This window comes from Ricinus communis, chromosome 9, assembly GCF_019578655.1.
Source record: "Ricinus communis isolate WT05 ecotype wild-type chromosome 9, ASM1957865v1, whole genome shotgun sequence".
Lineage (NCBI taxonomy): Eukaryota > Viridiplantae > Streptophyta > Magnoliopsida > Malpighiales > Euphorbiaceae > Ricinus > Ricinus communis.
The window spans coordinates 1531569-1547340 of NC_063264.1; the positions used below are offsets into that span (position 1 = coordinate 1531569).

Here is a 15772-nt window from a genome sequence, read left to right on the forward strand (position 1 = left end):
CACCCTCTGAAACAACCATTTGCAAGCATCAATTTAGAAGGTTATGACTCAATCTAGGAAAAGGAGGAGCATTTGAAACACAGGCTGCAATCTGCCAATGAAACTGCACTATCACACAACAGCAGAAATGCCTTAGTAAGTTGACAAGGTATACCTTACAAACCTTCTCAAATGGACATAAGACGGTACTATAGTGGATTAAAGACCTAGGCCTGAATGGTATTGTTAATACACAAATGTGACAAACTTGTGTCCACAACCAAGCAATAACGGTTAATGCTTATCGTTTGCTTGACATGCGAACTCGAGGAAAAGAAAAACAGAAAGAAGAAAAACAATATTAAATACAGGAAAACTCTTTCTCACACAGTACGTACTGCAATACAAGGGCACAATTCCGAAACCTCAAACTTTTGAATAATGATTATTCTCAATCACAATCAACAAAAATGAAATTCAACACATTGTATACATAAGGCATGATAATCAATTGAAATACAAGTATTTGAGTGAAATTTCATGATTTCCCGGAGATTTAGTGACAGGGAAAGGTATCCGCTGAAATGGAAAAAGCTAAAATACAGATGTAAACTGCAAAACCTCTCTAGTCTATCATTTTAGTCAAGCGATGAACAGTGCTCCTTGCAATCCTATTAGTAGGATCAATCTTCAGTACAGTCCTCAAGTCTTCTGCCCCAAGTTTGTATTTCTCCATACTTTCATACAGGAGTGCCCGTTGTACGAGAACAGAAACATTGGCATCATCTTCTTCGAGCACCTGCACGCCATGAGGCAGATTATAAACTTCCTACTCCAGTAAAGTAAGCCATTTGGGGGAAACAAAGGCAATATAATTATTAGGAAGAAGGCAGGATCCAGAATTCTTATATGCACAGCATAACATATTGCAATATCTGCCGGTTGATCAACATGCCAACACTAAAACTTGCACCATTATGCAAGCTACTGACCTAAAAATGGGCAATGGTTAGATCCTTGTTTCAGTGCATATAATATATATCAAATTGTTTCAGTACATATGAGATACAGGTGCAACCAAATAACATCATAGTTCGAAACAAGTTTTTACAATCAATTGATTTGGAAAGAATCCATGGATTCTAAAGACTTCATTCCAAGGCCTAAATGTACAACAGACTTGATTTGAATACCAGATCATAAATTTGCCATATGTCCTAAAGACTAATTCTTATGCATGCGAGTCCCACTCATAAAACAAGTAACCTTAATTCATAGATTTGCATAAGCATGTAATAAAAAATTTCAAATTCATAAATCAACTATCAGAAATCAAGTATGAAGTGATCGACTTGACTGGAAACCATAGACTAAAACGCAATATATGGGGATACCTTAGTACAGTCAGCCACCGCCTTCTTGTACTCTCCAACTTCTTTATAACATGAGGCTCTGCTAGACAAAACCTCCATGGTGGAAGCTTTATCACCAGTTTTCTCAAAGAGTACCACAGCCCAAGACAGCCACTTGATGGCATCTGCATATTGCCCCTGCTTTTGATTATCTATACCCTTATTCTTTGCTGCAGAAGCTGTGAACCCAGCAGGAGGAGGTGGAAGCCCTTCGAGCTCTGTGGTGGTGGCCCCACCTAAATCATCCCCAGCTCCTCCTCCAAACCCTGAATCCAATCCCCAATCATCAACTTCTGAGAACTGCTGCCCTCCTGCTCCTCCAGATGCAGACGCAGCACCTCCAGCGGAAGAGGAAAATAACATTTCAAGTGGATCCCCACTAGCCGTTTGAACAGAAGTCTGCTTCTGTGGAGCAGAGTCCTTGTTGGGCATCCCAAATCCAAAATCATTGACATCAGAATTGAAAGTGTTACCGGATCCCGTGAAACCATTATTGCTTGCAGCAAAATTACCAGATGGAAACGCCGTTGCACTTGATCCTGTAGCATTTTGAAAATCTCCAAATCCATCCTTCCCACCAGAACTAGTCTTAACACTACTTTTACTAGCTGAATTAAGACCACCGGCTTGTTGCTTCGATCCAAAATCAACCAAAGAACCAAATGGATCCCTTCCACCACCCATTCCACCTCCAACTCCACTTCCACTCATCATATTTGTCATTGAAGGACCACCAAGATTAGAACTTTTATTGCTACTAATATTGGCATTACCACTAGCGTTAACATTAACATTGCTACTACTTTTATAACTCCCAATATTATCATTAAATCCCCAACTTCCACCACTTTTAACTGAATTACCCGTTTTTGGCAACGAATCAGCCATATTTCCCATCGAATATGCACTATTACTAGAAGTGGGTGTAACATTTTTCAAAGGAACATCACTTTTACCCTTAGTACCCTGCCCCAAAGCAGAACTAACAAGATCCCCAAATAAATTTGGGCTCTTTTCCACAATCCCAAGCCCTGAACCCGAACCCACACCCATTGAATTCCAGCTCTTCCCAGATATATCACCCACCATAGAACTGGGTCCATTTAACCCGGGGCGGGTCGATTGACTCGGTGCCGGCTGGTGAGTCCAAGAAGGTTTATTCGATTGCCACGCAGGCTTTGATTGCGTAGTTGTTGAAGATGAATAAGAAGAATATGAAGATGAAGTTTGGTTCTTTTGATCATTGAGCGATTTGGATCGGTTTGAACCAATCCCAAAGTCAAAATTGAAGTTGTTTAAAGACCCAGATGTGCCTTTCCCGTAATTAGAATTCATTTTTTATTTCCTTGATTAAAGATCGACGAAAAAAGGATCAGTTCCGTGGAAATCTGAGAGAGAAAAATGAAATCTTTAAAAAATGAGAATGAATTTACCTGTTAATTTTAAGAATGAAAATCCAAGATTTGAGAAGGTAAATGAAGTAGATCGGAGAAAGATGAAGTGGGTGGTAGTATAAAGATGAAAAGGTTGGACGGAGGAAAGAAATGATCAGGCGATGTAATGGTTATTTCTGTAATTTTGTAAGTTTTCTTAAAACTGGATTTAGGACAGGGGTGGGGGTGAGGCACGTTGGGTTCTTGAATTCTGACGGTATCTACCATCTACGTTTGGTACGATGGGCATAATTTTGCTAATTTTCTAAGGTTATTTTTGGGAAAGTCAAAGAGTTTCTAGGCTTTGATTAAGCCATTTAATGTTGGCCCATCTATTTCTCGCCATGTCTCCATGCTCATCCACGGACAGACGGAGAGGCTTCTGATGATTAATCTAACTTTTTGTTTTCTTCAATGAAGATCTACTCTTTCTTTCTTAGAGTATCCATTGATACAAGGGGAGAGTCGAGACTCCAACTTGAAACTTCTAATGGAGATTCCATCTCCATCCCAATTTTACAGTAACTCTCCTACTAAACCAAATACCTACGGGTTAGAATATTCATCAATGCAAACAATAAGTGTAAATATTTCTATGGTAATGATGAACTCATAAACTACTCTTTATTATATTACATTCTCCCTTTTAAATTAAGTTTTTTTAAAAAAAAATTAACTATCATTCAATAAATAAATGAACCATAATTACTTTTTCCAATTTTGTTTTTATTTATTTAAGTAAAAATATTAATAAAAATTGAGAAAATATAATAATTGAATAAAAATAAAATTTATATAAATTTTGAATATATCAAGTTAGTTTTTATCATAATTGAAGCTATTTAATAATTTTTTAATCCTTAAGTAATATTTATTTTGAAATGAAGGAAGTATTTTTTTTTATAGGAAATAGTGCACACATTACACTAAGAGTTAAATATTATCTATCTCTTCTAGTTTGGCCTAAAATATGAGTTAGTTTCTGCATTTTTTCTATTACATTCAAATTTCATTGAATTTTAATAAAACTAACTATTATCCCTTCCGTGATAGTCGAAAGACTAAACTAAACTAATAATTTAAGATTCTAATTTGATCCTTAAACTTATTATTAAATATAAAACTCATCTAAAATTAATTTCATTATCAAATTAGAGTAAAATCTTATTTTTAGCACAAATTAATTTTAGTGTCTAATAAAAATAATAAATTTAATATTTTTTCTTGCTCTAATCTTCTATTTTTAATATAATTTAATTCAAGCAATTGAAATATTTTAAAACTACTTATATTTATAATAATATTATTAAATTACTACATAATTTAATTCTAATTATTAATATAAAATAAACATTACTAGTTAAGAAATATCATTATATTGTTATTTTTATTATACACTGTAGTTAAACTATATAAAAATGTAAAAATTAAATTAAACAATTATGTTTTAATCTAATGAAATAATCTAGACACACTAAGTTGACAAATTCACTATCAATAAAGAGACTATGTTAATCTTGCATGTTAAAAATAAATTTTTATCAACTATTCAAATGAGATTAATATGAATAAAATTTTTATTTTTAATATAATTTTATTTTAGTGCCTAGTAAAAATAATAACTTGTAACTATTAATTTATTTAAAAATTTAAATTGAACTACATAGTAATTTAATAATATTAGACAAACAATAAATATTTTTAATATATTTAGATTTTCTTAGAATTAGATTATACTAAAAGAAATAAAAGATATAAACAAGTAAAATTTATTATTTTAAGTAATCACTAAAATTAATTTGTGCTAAAAATAAAAATTTATTATAATTTAATAATAAAATTAATTTTAAATAAAATTGATATTTGATAATAAGTTCAAGAATCAAATTATAATATTAAATTATCAGTTTAATCCTTCTTCAACTGAAGAGTATTAAAATAGAAAAAATGCAAAAACTAAGTCATGTATTTGTCCAAATTATTAGGGGTAAATAATATTTAACCCTAAGATTAATGAGGCACATTTTGGTGTGGGTAGTTAAGCATAATGATGCAGTCCTTTTCTCATACAATATTATAGTACTTTGCTCATACAATGTTATTCTGTAAAGTTTGTGAAGAGAATAAATCAATTATAATTTGAATGCCTCTACTTTAACCCTCTGGACCAATAAATTTAAAATGCCTTGCCTCTAAGTGAGAACTACTCCGGTGATATATGTTTACACCAGTAATCAAATTAAAAGAAAGAATTAGTCCTAGTCGGCTCGACACTCGAGAACACTACTACTATCTATATAACTCATCATAATCTTCAAGCAATACCATGGCGTGAAGCTCATAGCAACTGAACAAGGTAACCCAGGATGCGATCTATAGCAATTATTCACAATGACAATGCTTGACCAGCTCTTAGAAGGCTGGAGAATTTAAAAACAACAGCAAACTGTGCTATATTTCAAGATGCTACACCAGTAATCATAGACTATCAAATTCATTATGAGAACTGAGAAGCAAACAGAAAAGAAAAAAAAGGAAACAGCTAAAATGCATAAACCATCCAGCAAATAGTATGGAGAATATTCTGGACAACGGTCTAGAAGATTGACATTTCATTTCTCTTTTGTGATGCCATAATAAGAACTGCATGGGCTGTAAGTGAAACTCAATGCACAACAGCCAAACGAGTTCCAAGAAAAAAAGACACTGATTTGATGTTCTAGGATTCTAAACTCAGGAACTAGTGATGAATTCTTAGGCTTAGAAACTACACAGTGACTTCTCATGTACTCTGATTAACCTTCCCTGGTTCCATAGAGACGTCTGTCCCTCCACCCTGAGATGAAGACTGAATATGGTTTGATGATGGTTGCTGCAATGACGGCCCTGAGCTCTGTCTTTGCATTGGTTCTCTCCTCTCTACCTGCATTGACTCATTGCGTCTATCGTACCTTGGGCGAGACCTGTTCCTAGTTTGCTGTCTATTATTCTGGTTAAACCGATACATGGGTCTGTGAATGACCTTCCCATCCACAAACAAATCCCCTGGTTCAAACCAAATGGAAACAAATTATAAACGATAACTTTTCATATTACAAGGAAAATCAAATATATAATTCTGCCAGATATTTTTACATCATATACAGTACCTACCTCCATAATCCTTGTTAGGAACATCAAGATATGAATCTGGCAAAACCCAAAGAACACCAGGCAACCCTATTCATCCAGCAAATTGGACCGTAAGTCACCCAAAAATATATATCATAAGCAGAACTCGTAAACTACAATCTGGACTGGTTACATCAAGTATCCCAAATTTGAGATAAATATAATAATCCCTTAACCTTAAAAATGGAACACCTAGCAGAAATATGATTCAATCAACTCCAAATTAAATGAAAAAGGAAATCAAAAGATCAAAATTTTAGCATTAATAGTAGGACATTCAAGCTAGTTCCATCAATTTTTAAAAACCCTAATGAACCTTATTGATAAAACCCTAAAACCCTATACCCTGAATAAAGAATAAAAAAGAAATTACCTTTAAGTTTGTATGAAAGCTCCTCAGAAATCAAAGCACCAAAACCAGTATAAGTCGTAGTAGAAACCGAATAAATCTTCTTCTTTGCCTCCTCCTCACTTATAATAAACCCAAAATATTACACAAGAAACGGGCCAGAGGAAACAAAACTTCTAAGAAAAAAATTTAAATACCCAACAAAGTTAAAATCAATATATTACCTGCCCAAAACAGAAGCTAAGGTTTTAACATAAGCATTAATCATTTCCTCTTCACTTGGTTTTGGGTCGTTTGGGAATTCCATAACTATTAGCCAGTGCTCATAGTCACACCCATCAAGCAAGATCGATTCTTTCGGTGGCCGATTGCTCCAGTTCGGCGACGGGTCGTTCAGTGGAGAGTAACCCGACCGGGAAGTTTTGGACCGCGTCGGGTTTGGATGGAGTTCGGAAAGTGGGTTTTTGCTAAGTAATGAAAAAATGAAGCGTGAACGAGAAGAGACAGACGATGAAGAAGAAAAAGAAGAATTGAGAGTTCGGTTAAGAATGGATGCTACGCTGCGCCGGGCGGTCAGATACGCCATTGTTATTATTTTAGAATACTGTCTTCTTCAGTTTCTCTTCGATTTCTTGAAATGGATTTGCTTAATCGAAGCTTGTCTAACCAGTTCATAAACGACCCCGTGTAGACAAAGCCATATTGATTTTTTGTTTTTATATTTTTTATTATATAATTAATCTATCAAATAATACATAAATTTTTACGTTATATTAATTAATAAGTTATTTTAGTAAATAACAGAGAAATTCTATGATTACTATTTTATTTTAATTTGCCAATAAAATAATGATAATTTATACAATTTTTTTCTCAATTAAAATAAATTTATTAAAGTAATATAAGATAATTTTAAAAATTCATGTACCCTTAAAATATATAAAAAATTAGCTTAATTTGTGAAAAATATAAAAGTTATTTTCATCTTTCATAATTCAGCAATAAATTTTGTGATACGAAAAATTTAATATTTTTATAAATTTATTAATTTTTCATAAATCATTAAATTATATAAAAATTATCATTTTTTAGCAATATTAATCATTTTTTGACAATTAGTTAATGTAATTTACAAAAATAATATGAAAAAAATTGTCATTTTCATAATTTAGCAGTATATTTCACGATTATAAAAAATTTAATATTTTTTATAAGTCACAAAATCTCGCAAAAGTAATTATTTTTTCATAATATCAATTATTTTTTTACAACTAGCAATACTTACAAAAAATTAGTATAATTTATAAAAAAAAATATGAAAAAGATTATCATTTTTCGTAATTTAACAGTATATTTCGCGACCATAAAAAAATTTAGTATTTTTTATAAATCTATCATTTTTTCATAAATCACTAAATTTTGTAAAAGTAATTATTTTTTTGTAATATTATTTATTTTTAGGTTAAATATTGTTTACCTCCTGTTGTTTGGCCTAATATATGAGTCAGTCATTACATTTTTTTCTATTGCATTAAAATCCTCTTGAGTTTTAATAATTAATTACTACTCTCTTCTATGATAGTCAAAAGACTGAATTGGTAATTTAAGATTCAAACTGGATCTTTAGACTTATTATGAAATATCAAACTCGTCAAAAGTTAATTTCATTATCGAATTAAAATAAATCTTATTTTTAGCACATATTGGCTTTAGTGTCTAATTAAAATAATAAATCTAAAAATATTTTTCTTGTCTAATTTTTTTATTCTTAATACAATTTAATTTAAGCAATTTAAATATTTTAAAACTACTTATATTTACAATAATATTATTAAATTACTACATAATTTAATTTTAGTTATTAATATAAAATAAATATTTATAGTTAAAAAATATAATTCTATTGTTATTTTTATTATATATTATAGTTAAACTATATAAAAAAGTAAAAATTAAATTAAACAATTATGTCTCAATCTAGTGAAATAATATTGACAAATTAAGTTGACAAATTTACTATCAATAAAAAGGTCTTGTTAATCTTATATGTTAAAAATAAATTTTTTTATCAACTATTCAAATGAAATTAATACAAGTAAATTTTTCATTTCCAATATATTTTTATTTTAGTGCCTAGTAAAAATAATAACTTGTAACTATTTATTTTATTTAAAAATTTAAAATTAAACTACATAGTAATTTAATAAGTTCAATGATCAAATTATAATATAAATTATCAGTTTAGCACTTCGACTAACATGGAAGGGATAGTAGTTAATTTTATTAGAATTCAAAGGGATTTTAATATAAAAATAAAATGCAAAGACTGAGTTGTATATTAGGCTAAATCACATGGGGTAAATAATGTTTAATTATTTATTTTCTTATAATTAGTAAATAATGTTTAATTATTTATTTTCTTATAATTAGTAATACTTACAAAAAATAGTATAATTCGAAAAAGATATGAAGAAGATTGTGAGTTTTCACAATTTAACAATATATTTCGTGGTTACAAAAAATACTAAATTTTTCATAAATTTATCATTTTCTTCGTAAATTATTAGATTTTGTAAAAGTAATTTTCGCAACTAGTAATATTGACAAAAAATTAGTTTAATTTATAAAAAATATAAAGATAATTGTCATTTTTCATAATTTAGCAATATATTTCGTGATTATGAAAAATTTAGTATTTTTCATAAATTTATCAATTTTTTCATAAATCATTAAATTTCGTAACAGTAATTATTTTTCGTAATATAATTCATTTTCACAATTAGTAACACGTATGAAAAATTAGTATAATTTATAAAGAAAATATAAAGAGCATTGTCATTTTTTGTAAAATATTAATTATTTTTGTAATTATAAAATTATAAAGGGTTTGAACAGGTTGCAAGTGATCTATACTTATAATATTTAAAGGATAAAATTTAAACTAATTAAGAATAAATGGTGTTTAATATAAAGTTTTTCTTTTAAACAAAATCACCCCATAATGCATTTAAATAATATATTTAATAATATTTTAATATTAATATTATTACTGATCAGCAAATTAATTAATCAGTAATTCTAATTTAGCTTTTATTTTTAATATATTAATAGAATTTAAATTATTAGAAAATTTATATTATTTAAAATTAAATAATAAACTGTTGAACAATGTGTAGCAAATGATTAATTTCAATTAAATTAATAGTGTCTAAAGTTATGGAATGAAAATAGAATAAATGAATATTAGGCATAAAGAATTCTGTCTCAATTGTTTTTTAATAAAAAATAAAATTTAAGCGGTATTTAAATAACACTATTATTGGTGTATAAATTTGTAAATAAAAATATTTATTAAAATATATCATCCCATTAAATACAAACAAATTTATTATTATTATTTGCATGCCAAGAACTTGAGATTTATCCAAGATTATCATCCCATTCACAATTCCAAAGCATACAAATATGACCTAATTGAATTCAGTAGGCCCAGAAAAAAAAAAAAATCCAAAACTGTTCGAATTAAACTAAAACCAATGAGAAAAATTGCAACTTCCATATTCTTCAATTCTGAATTATTGGGGAAGTTACAGTCAATTGAGTAGAAGAGCTATTTTGCCTATTCCTACGTGCTAAAACAAACTTGGCATCTTTCCACTTGGTTTTTACATAAAAATATCTCTTCCAAGTTAGAATCTAGAATTATCAACTTGGAAACCATTAATAACACCTTTCAGATTCAAGCGACCTTGTCTAGGAGTAGAACCATTTGATACAGTATTGTTCAGATTTACATCAATGATCTTTATATTCTCACAAGGTACATTGGAACTGCACAGCAATGTCACTGCAGAATTTGTATTGTACGTCCCGCTAACGTTCTTGACAGAGATGTTACTCAGCTTTACCAGAGATGGCTGACCAAAAACCAAACCATTCTTTAAAACATTGTTTTACAGCGAAGTATAAACATTAAAGGATGTGCTTTTATGTGTACTAATGACTAATTACCTTCGACAGGTCGCAGCTACTAGCAGGACAGTATTCTTGATCAATTATTACAGGGTTTGAGACATTGACCATGACAATATCTTCAAAAGTCATGTTGGAAGCAATACTTGCTTGTGATCCTGGCCATGTTTTTACTCGAACTCCGTTTTGAGTACCGTTGATTGTGCAATTCTGAACTGTAATCCCTATCACATCCTCTTCATTTTTATATTTGCCAAGGCTTCCTATACTGCCATATAGTTAAAAAATCTCTTCAGGAAAAACAACAATAATTCTGAAAATACTAATAAAAATCTGTTTCGAAAAAGCTGACAACTACAAGAATCAGAATTCTGCTTTGCTACCTCAATCCATGGCCTGGACCGCATCTAACATCAAAAATGGTGATGTTGATGCTGCCAGGTCCAATGGAGATACAATCGTCGCCGACTCCAATTGCTGACGAAACGATGCTGATGTTGGTGGAACGACCAATGTGGATTCCATCTGTGTTTGGACTATTCCCTGGAGCTGTAATTATGATGTTTCGGACAGTAATGTGATTGCTTTCATGGAAACTCACATGGAAGCTTTTACTGTTTACCATGGAAATGTTGGTGAGAGTCCCATAAGATACATTAGAGAACTTTAATGACTGTAGTGCAACAGAAAATATTCGTTAGATAATGAAATTAGATTTTGAAAATTCAATTAACTGGTCTGAGAAACTAGAACTTACAGTTATTAATACTTTGCATTCCCTTGAACTCCAGCAGCTGATCTGTTTCCAGGCTTCTACAGCTCCCTGACCATCAAAATTTGTCACTCTAGTTCTTCCAGTAAGTACGAGTCCATTCAAATTTTTGTACTCGATCCATTCAGAGTTTAGGAACGAATTCAGGGAAGATGGAGCAACCAGAGTCCCTTCAATCTTCACCTCAGGAGACTGATTCTTGTAGCAAGGTCCAGAGAACGATATAGGGCCTACAATGTATGTGCCTTCTGGTATGTAGAATGTGGAATTTCCAGCGTTTCTACAAGCGGCTTCCCATGTTGCTAAGAATGCCTATTCAGAATACTCAAAAGGGAAGAACCATTCATTAATTATACTAGCTTAACTTCGCCTATAGAAGAGGAGAAACCAAGAGTTGTTAGCTTGGTTTTTTCTTTTTATTTTTCCTTTTTAAAAATGACCTCTGTTTGGAAAACCTGTAATGTAACTGCAAATTCTGAAGTTAAAACATGTTTGTGTTATTTCTATACTCAAACTGGAAACTACAAGTTCAATTATCAGAGGAAAAATCTTGAAATTTACTTTGCTGTTTTCTGTCTTTCCATCTGCAATTGCTCCATACTGAGTGATATCGAAAACTCCCTCTGGAGGTGGCGAAGCTGGTCCAGGAGATTCCGCCGATGACATAGGACTAGGAGCTGGTTCAGGAGACTTAGCCGACGGGATAGGACTAGGAGCTGATGCAGGGGAATCAAATGAAGCTTGTGGACCAGGGAATGGTGGTTGAATTCTAGGTAGTGCATTGCTCACATGAAACAGTGCTATATGAAAAGCTAGAGTGGTAAGGCAGAATGGGAGTATTCCCTTCATTTTCACCGTCAGCTAGGCCTGTATCTGGCAAGTCTTAAATTATTCTGCCTTTAACATATTTATAATTCGAAAGAAGTAAGAAAGAAACTGCAGCAAAATCAGTACGTCGAAATTTTAATTCAAACGTTTTAGGCTAATGTTAAAAGCCGCATTTAATTGTCCTCCTAATGAAGCATCATGTTGATGAACGTTCAGCTATAATTTTTGGGAGGTTCACTAGAATTGCATCTTTGAATTCAAACTCGCATTTATTGATTCAGTCATTACTTCAATCAAGTACTTATGCCAGTTTTACTTGGAAGCTATTAATATGGCTAATGGTTCTTAAAACACTTGGCTTGGGTCGATATTATATATATTTAACCTAATAAAAATGAGGACATTGACTGAATTAACATAGTTCCCTTTTCAATTTTCTCAATGAATTATCACACTGTTCGGAAAATTTCTGAAAATAATAGTCCATTGAGGAGAAGGGTTTTAAAGGCACCTAGAATGTGAACTAACTGCCATCTTTGGCGTAGGTCGAAGTTGTGCTGTACATTCCCTTGGAGAAAAACTTTTAAAAGGAATGTTCGTTTGTGTCTGTTCTTATCACGCATAACGTTGTGGAAGCTTCAGCGGAGCAATTTACTGAGTCCGGCCACCTTATTAGGCACAAGGATGCAGCTTCTGATGGAGCTGCATTTACTTCAAATGGTGTTTCAAGTATAAGAAACATCATTCCAGGATCTCGAAGATTCTTATCACGTCAGGATCGTTGGTAAATTCTTGTGGATTGTTAGTTATTGATAAATAGCATATTTAGTCTTATCAGTTTCTCTAACACTAAGAAATTAAGCATTTAAGAATTGGTGTACACAAAGAGTTCCGAACTTGCAAGCCTCTTGGCTTGTGCAACTCAACCTACTTAGTGATGTGAAAATATAAGGATTTTCGACCAATTTATCAACCCAAAGCTGTGCTCATCATATTTAGATAACAAGGTCATAGTATTGATGCTATTTCAACGTTTATATTTCCATTTCCATTAGATCCATAAAGCTCCGTCGCCTTGTAGTGATACATATAATGTTTAAGCAGGGAAGGTTCCAATAGCAACTTTTTAAGCACTTCATCGGCAAGGTGGTGGGAATTGCATTCCAGCATAGCTAACTCTTGCATTCAGACATGAAGAGGAGAAAGGTAGTTTTTTACCACCGATGTATTTCAGATTGATGTTTGACAAGCGAACTCCTTCACAAGGAACCTGCTTGCTGCACTGAATATCCACCCCAACTTCTGAATTTGTGGTTCCCCTAATGTTCATATATTTAACATCACTGATCTTTACCCTTGATGGCTGCATTAATACAAGCAAAAACACGGAATTAGAGGCTGTGAGGTTATGAGTTCCAAATCCCTTCCGGAGCCCCCTATTTTTCCTCTTAAGGAAAAAAGAAATAGAAAAAAGAAAAGTTATGATTGAAAAAACCAACCGCAGATTTAGATCCATAGGATTGATCAATGATGATGGGGTGTCTAACATTGTCCATAATGATGTCCTGGAAAGTCAAGGATGTAGCTACGCTTGGAGGTGATCCTCCCCAGGTTTTGATTCTTATTCCATTATCAGTGTTCTTCAACGTGCAATTTGTCACAAGGATACCTCTCACATCCTTCTCATCTGGGTACTTTCCAAGACTACCAATACTGTTTGTTGACATAGATAACAGGTCAATCAAGATTAGTAGAAACTCATAAAACACTGCTGATATCTTCCACACTTACACTGCCATATCTTTCAGACTTGTATTATGGCAATTAAGATGAAACATGTTAGGACTAGTATAGAAATGCGCGAAACCATCGCTTAGTTTCAGGTGTATTAAATGTAACGAATGTGCAAAGTGGGAGAACTTTCTGCATTGCAATAGTAAATTGAAAAGGAGAGTGCAGTAAGATACCTGATGCCATGTCCAGGGCCACAGGTTACCTTCTTGATGCTGATATCGGTACTTCCATGAATCATACCGACGCAATCATCACCTGTAGCAATAACACTCTTAGCTATTTTAACTTGATTGGACTGGCTGATGTGGAAACCATCAGTATTGGGGCTACTTTCAGGAGCATTTAAATGGAGCCTTCTGGCTCTAATATTCTGGCTCAGAACGATGCCAATATGGAAACCCATGGGATTAACAGAGTTGATCTGTCTTATGATTCCATTTGACACATGAAGGAGTTTAATATTCTGCGCCGGGACCAAAAAAAAAAAGATTTCAGATCAATGCTTGCAAAGAGAAGCACTATTATGAAGTTTAAGAAAATAATTCTGATACTTCAGTTGCTTACTGCTGGAAAAATACTGCCACCACCATCATTATATTTCCAAACATTTTGGCCTTGGCCATCGACAGTGCCAGTTCCAGTAACTATCAAGCCATTTACTTTTTCAAATGAGATCCAAAAATCTTCTGCATAATTGCTCAAATCTGATGCTGCTTTTATAGTTCCTATTATTTGGACAATAGGTGCTGGATTTTTGCATGGTCCTTGAAATACCATTGATGATGCTAAGAACTCTCCCCCTGGGACAACTAACCTTGCATTTCCCTCCCAGTTGCATGTAGCCTTCCATGCCTGAATAAAAGCCTGCGAAGAACAAAACCCACAATCTAGTCAATTCCTGGCAAACTTCACCACTTTTAGTAATTTTTTTTCTTTTTGATGCACCGGATGAGTTTCACAATGGAGGTAATTTCACAAACCTGAGACCAATTTGTTTTTTATTATTTATTTATTTATTTATTTTTTTTGCGTTTAATTAGACTCGCAGTTTAACTTTGGACAAGACTGTAATAATATTGAGTCAAAAGTTCATTGGTCAAACCTGAGACCTCCTAATGGACCTAATTAATGTCCATAAAATGTTAGAACTACGTAAACAAATGAATAGTCTTACCAATGCATTATCCTTTCTAGGATCATGTTTTGCACCAAACTGTAATACGTTAAAGACTTTTTCATTAGGATTTCTTTTATGACCAAGACGAGGACCTGGTCTAATGGCACGGCGCAGACGCATACCCTTAGCCTCACAAGAGGCGGTAGCTAAGAATAAGAGAAGAATGGCATTTGCCAATAAATTTGTAGTTAAGGCCATTGCCATTCTTCTTCTTGAGTCCAATCTCTTATTCCTTTCTTTCTCTTCTACAAAAAGAAAAATAATAATAAAAAATAAAGAGCCCCGATAAGGAGGCTTGACAGAATGTGAAAAGTGACAAAGTTCTCTTTCCATGCCCTCTTTCTTTATACCATGATTTTAGCCAAAGCGAACGGTTCAGGATAGATGTTATGTATAGGATGTCCCTCGATTCCATAGATATTTTTGGTTAGCTGTTTGTTTGGTTGAACCTCTGCCATAATTAGTCTTTTGGTTTCCTTACATTTAGGAGTAGTGGTCGTCTTTGTCTTGTTTTTATAATTGTCTGCTACTTAAAGCCGTTTTAGCCTCTCTATTTTGGCCACCAATTTAACACCGGCATTCCACTTAACCTTTTCACAGGAGACAATAATTTCTCCCTGCTTTTAGAGGAGGGAACCGCTTGCTCAATCCCATAACAAGCAACCTACCTTGTGATCTTATATACGCTTATGCATGGTTGTGTAACGTTTATGTTATCTTCATAACAAGTAACATCATATATAGATTTCATCAAATTTACCTGATAAATTTCCCCATAATAAGAAATCATGTCTTCCTATCTTGCCATGTCTGTTGTCAACTAACTTCAACTGCATAACATTGCAGAAGTAAGTAGACTCCGAAGAAGTTTTCGGATTAGTAGTA

At 32.4% G+C, this 15772-nt stretch overlaps 4 protein-coding genes across 5 annotated transcripts; all 4 read right to left on the reverse strand.

The window, feature by feature from the left end:
- Window positions 1-395: 395 nt before the first annotated feature.
- LOC8278774 (keratin, type I cytoskeletal 9) lies at window positions 396-3289 on the reverse strand. 2 transcript variants are annotated; one of them, XM_048379435.1, is made up of 3 exons: window positions 2825-3249; window positions 1374-2736; window positions 396-778 (listed from the first exon to the last, which is right to left on the reverse strand). In XM_048379435.1, the coding sequence occupies exons 2-3, from the start codon at window positions 2724-2726 to the stop codon at window positions 605-607; spliced, it is 1527 nt and encodes a 508-aa protein (XP_048235392.1). In that variant the 5' UTR covers window positions 2727-2736; window positions 2825-3249; the 3' UTR covers window positions 396-604. The 2 variants fall into 2 exon arrangements, with proteins under 2 accessions (XP_048235392.1, XP_048235393.1); XM_048379436.1 differs by lacking the exon at window positions 396-778 and adding an exon at window positions 793-971 and having other exon boundaries at window positions 1374-3289.
- Window positions 3290-5349: 2060 nt separating this feature from the next.
- LOC8278773 (multiple organellar RNA editing factor 3, mitochondrial) lies at window positions 5350-7029 on the reverse strand. The gene is made up of 4 exons (XM_002516923.4): window positions 6569-7029; window positions 6369-6466; window positions 5978-6043; window positions 5350-5869 (listed from the first exon to the last, which is right to left on the reverse strand). Exons 1-4 carry the CDS (start codon window positions 6928-6930, stop codon window positions 5607-5609), a joined length of 789 nt encoding a protein of 262 aa, XP_002516969.1. The 5' UTR covers window positions 6931-7029; the 3' UTR covers window positions 5350-5606.
- Window positions 7030-9418: 2389 nt separating this feature from the next.
- On the reverse strand, window positions 9419-11826 carry LOC8278772 (exopolygalacturonase). The gene is made up of 5 exons (XM_015717793.2): window positions 11650-11826; window positions 11074-11400; window positions 10700-10989; window positions 10356-10584; window positions 9419-10261 (listed from the first exon to the last, which is right to left on the reverse strand). The coding sequence occupies exons 1-5, from the start codon at window positions 11752-11754 to the stop codon at window positions 10034-10036; spliced, it is 1179 nt and encodes a 392-aa protein (XP_015573279.2). The 5' UTR covers window positions 11755-11826; the 3' UTR covers window positions 9419-10033.
- A 927-nt stretch (window positions 11827-12753) lies between these two features.
- Window positions 12754-15314, reverse strand: LOC8278771 (exopolygalacturonase clone GBGE184). The gene is made up of 5 exons (XM_002516921.3): window positions 14885-15314; window positions 14275-14574; window positions 13884-14173; window positions 13416-13629; window positions 12754-13279 (listed from the first exon to the last, which is right to left on the reverse strand). Exons 1-5 carry the CDS (start codon window positions 15218-15220, stop codon window positions 13052-13054), a joined length of 1368 nt encoding a protein of 455 aa, XP_002516967.2. The 5' UTR covers window positions 15221-15314; the 3' UTR covers window positions 12754-13051.
- Window positions 15315-15772: the final 458 nt, after the last annotated feature.

Bases quoted from the DNA above. Each gene is read 5' to 3' on its own strand.
- LOC8278773 (XM_002516923.4), bottom strand. From the start codon at position 6,930: ATGGCGTATCTGACCGCCCGGCGCAGCGTAGCATCCATTCTTAACCGA. The intron at 6,467-6,568 runs GTAATATATTGA...GTTTATTATAAG, and splicing joins TTAGCTTCTGTTTTGGGCAG to TGAGGAGGAGGCAAAGAAGA. The intron at 6,044-6,368 runs GTAATTTCTTTT...CTGGATGAATAG, and splicing joins GCTTTCATACAAACTTAAAG to GGTTGCCTGGTGTTCTTTGG.
- LOC8278771 (XM_002516921.3), bottom strand. From the start codon at position 15,220: ATGGAAAGAGAACTTTGTCACTTTTCACATTCTGTCAAGCCTCCTTAT. The intron at 14,575-14,884 runs GTAAGACTATTC...TGTTCTTCGCAG, and splicing joins CTAGAAAGGATAATGCATTG to GCTTTTATTCAGGCATGGAA. The intron at 13,630-13,883 runs GTATCTTACTGC...GTCAACAAACAG, and splicing joins GGCCCTGGACATGGCATCAG to TATTGGTAGTCTTGGAAAGT.
- LOC8278774 (XM_048379435.1), bottom strand. From the start codon at position 2,726: ATGAATTCTAATTACGGGAAAGGCACATCTGGGTCTTTAAACAACTTC. The intron at 779-1,373 runs GTATCCCCATAT...CATGGCGTGCAG, and splicing joins CGGTGGCTGACTGTACTAAG to GTGCTCGAAGAAGATGATGC.
- LOC8278772 (XM_015717793.2), bottom strand. From the start codon at position 11,754: ATGTCATCGGCGGAATCTCCTGGACCAGCTTCGCCACCTCCAGAGGGA. The intron at 10,990-11,073 runs GTAAGTTCTAGT...GTTGCACTACAG, and splicing joins AATGCAAAGTATTAATAACT to TCATTAAAGTTCTCTAATGT. The intron at 10,585-10,699 runs GTAGCAAAGCAG...ACTATATGGCAG, and splicing joins GGTCCAGGCCATGGATTGAG to TATAGGAAGCCTTGGCAAAT.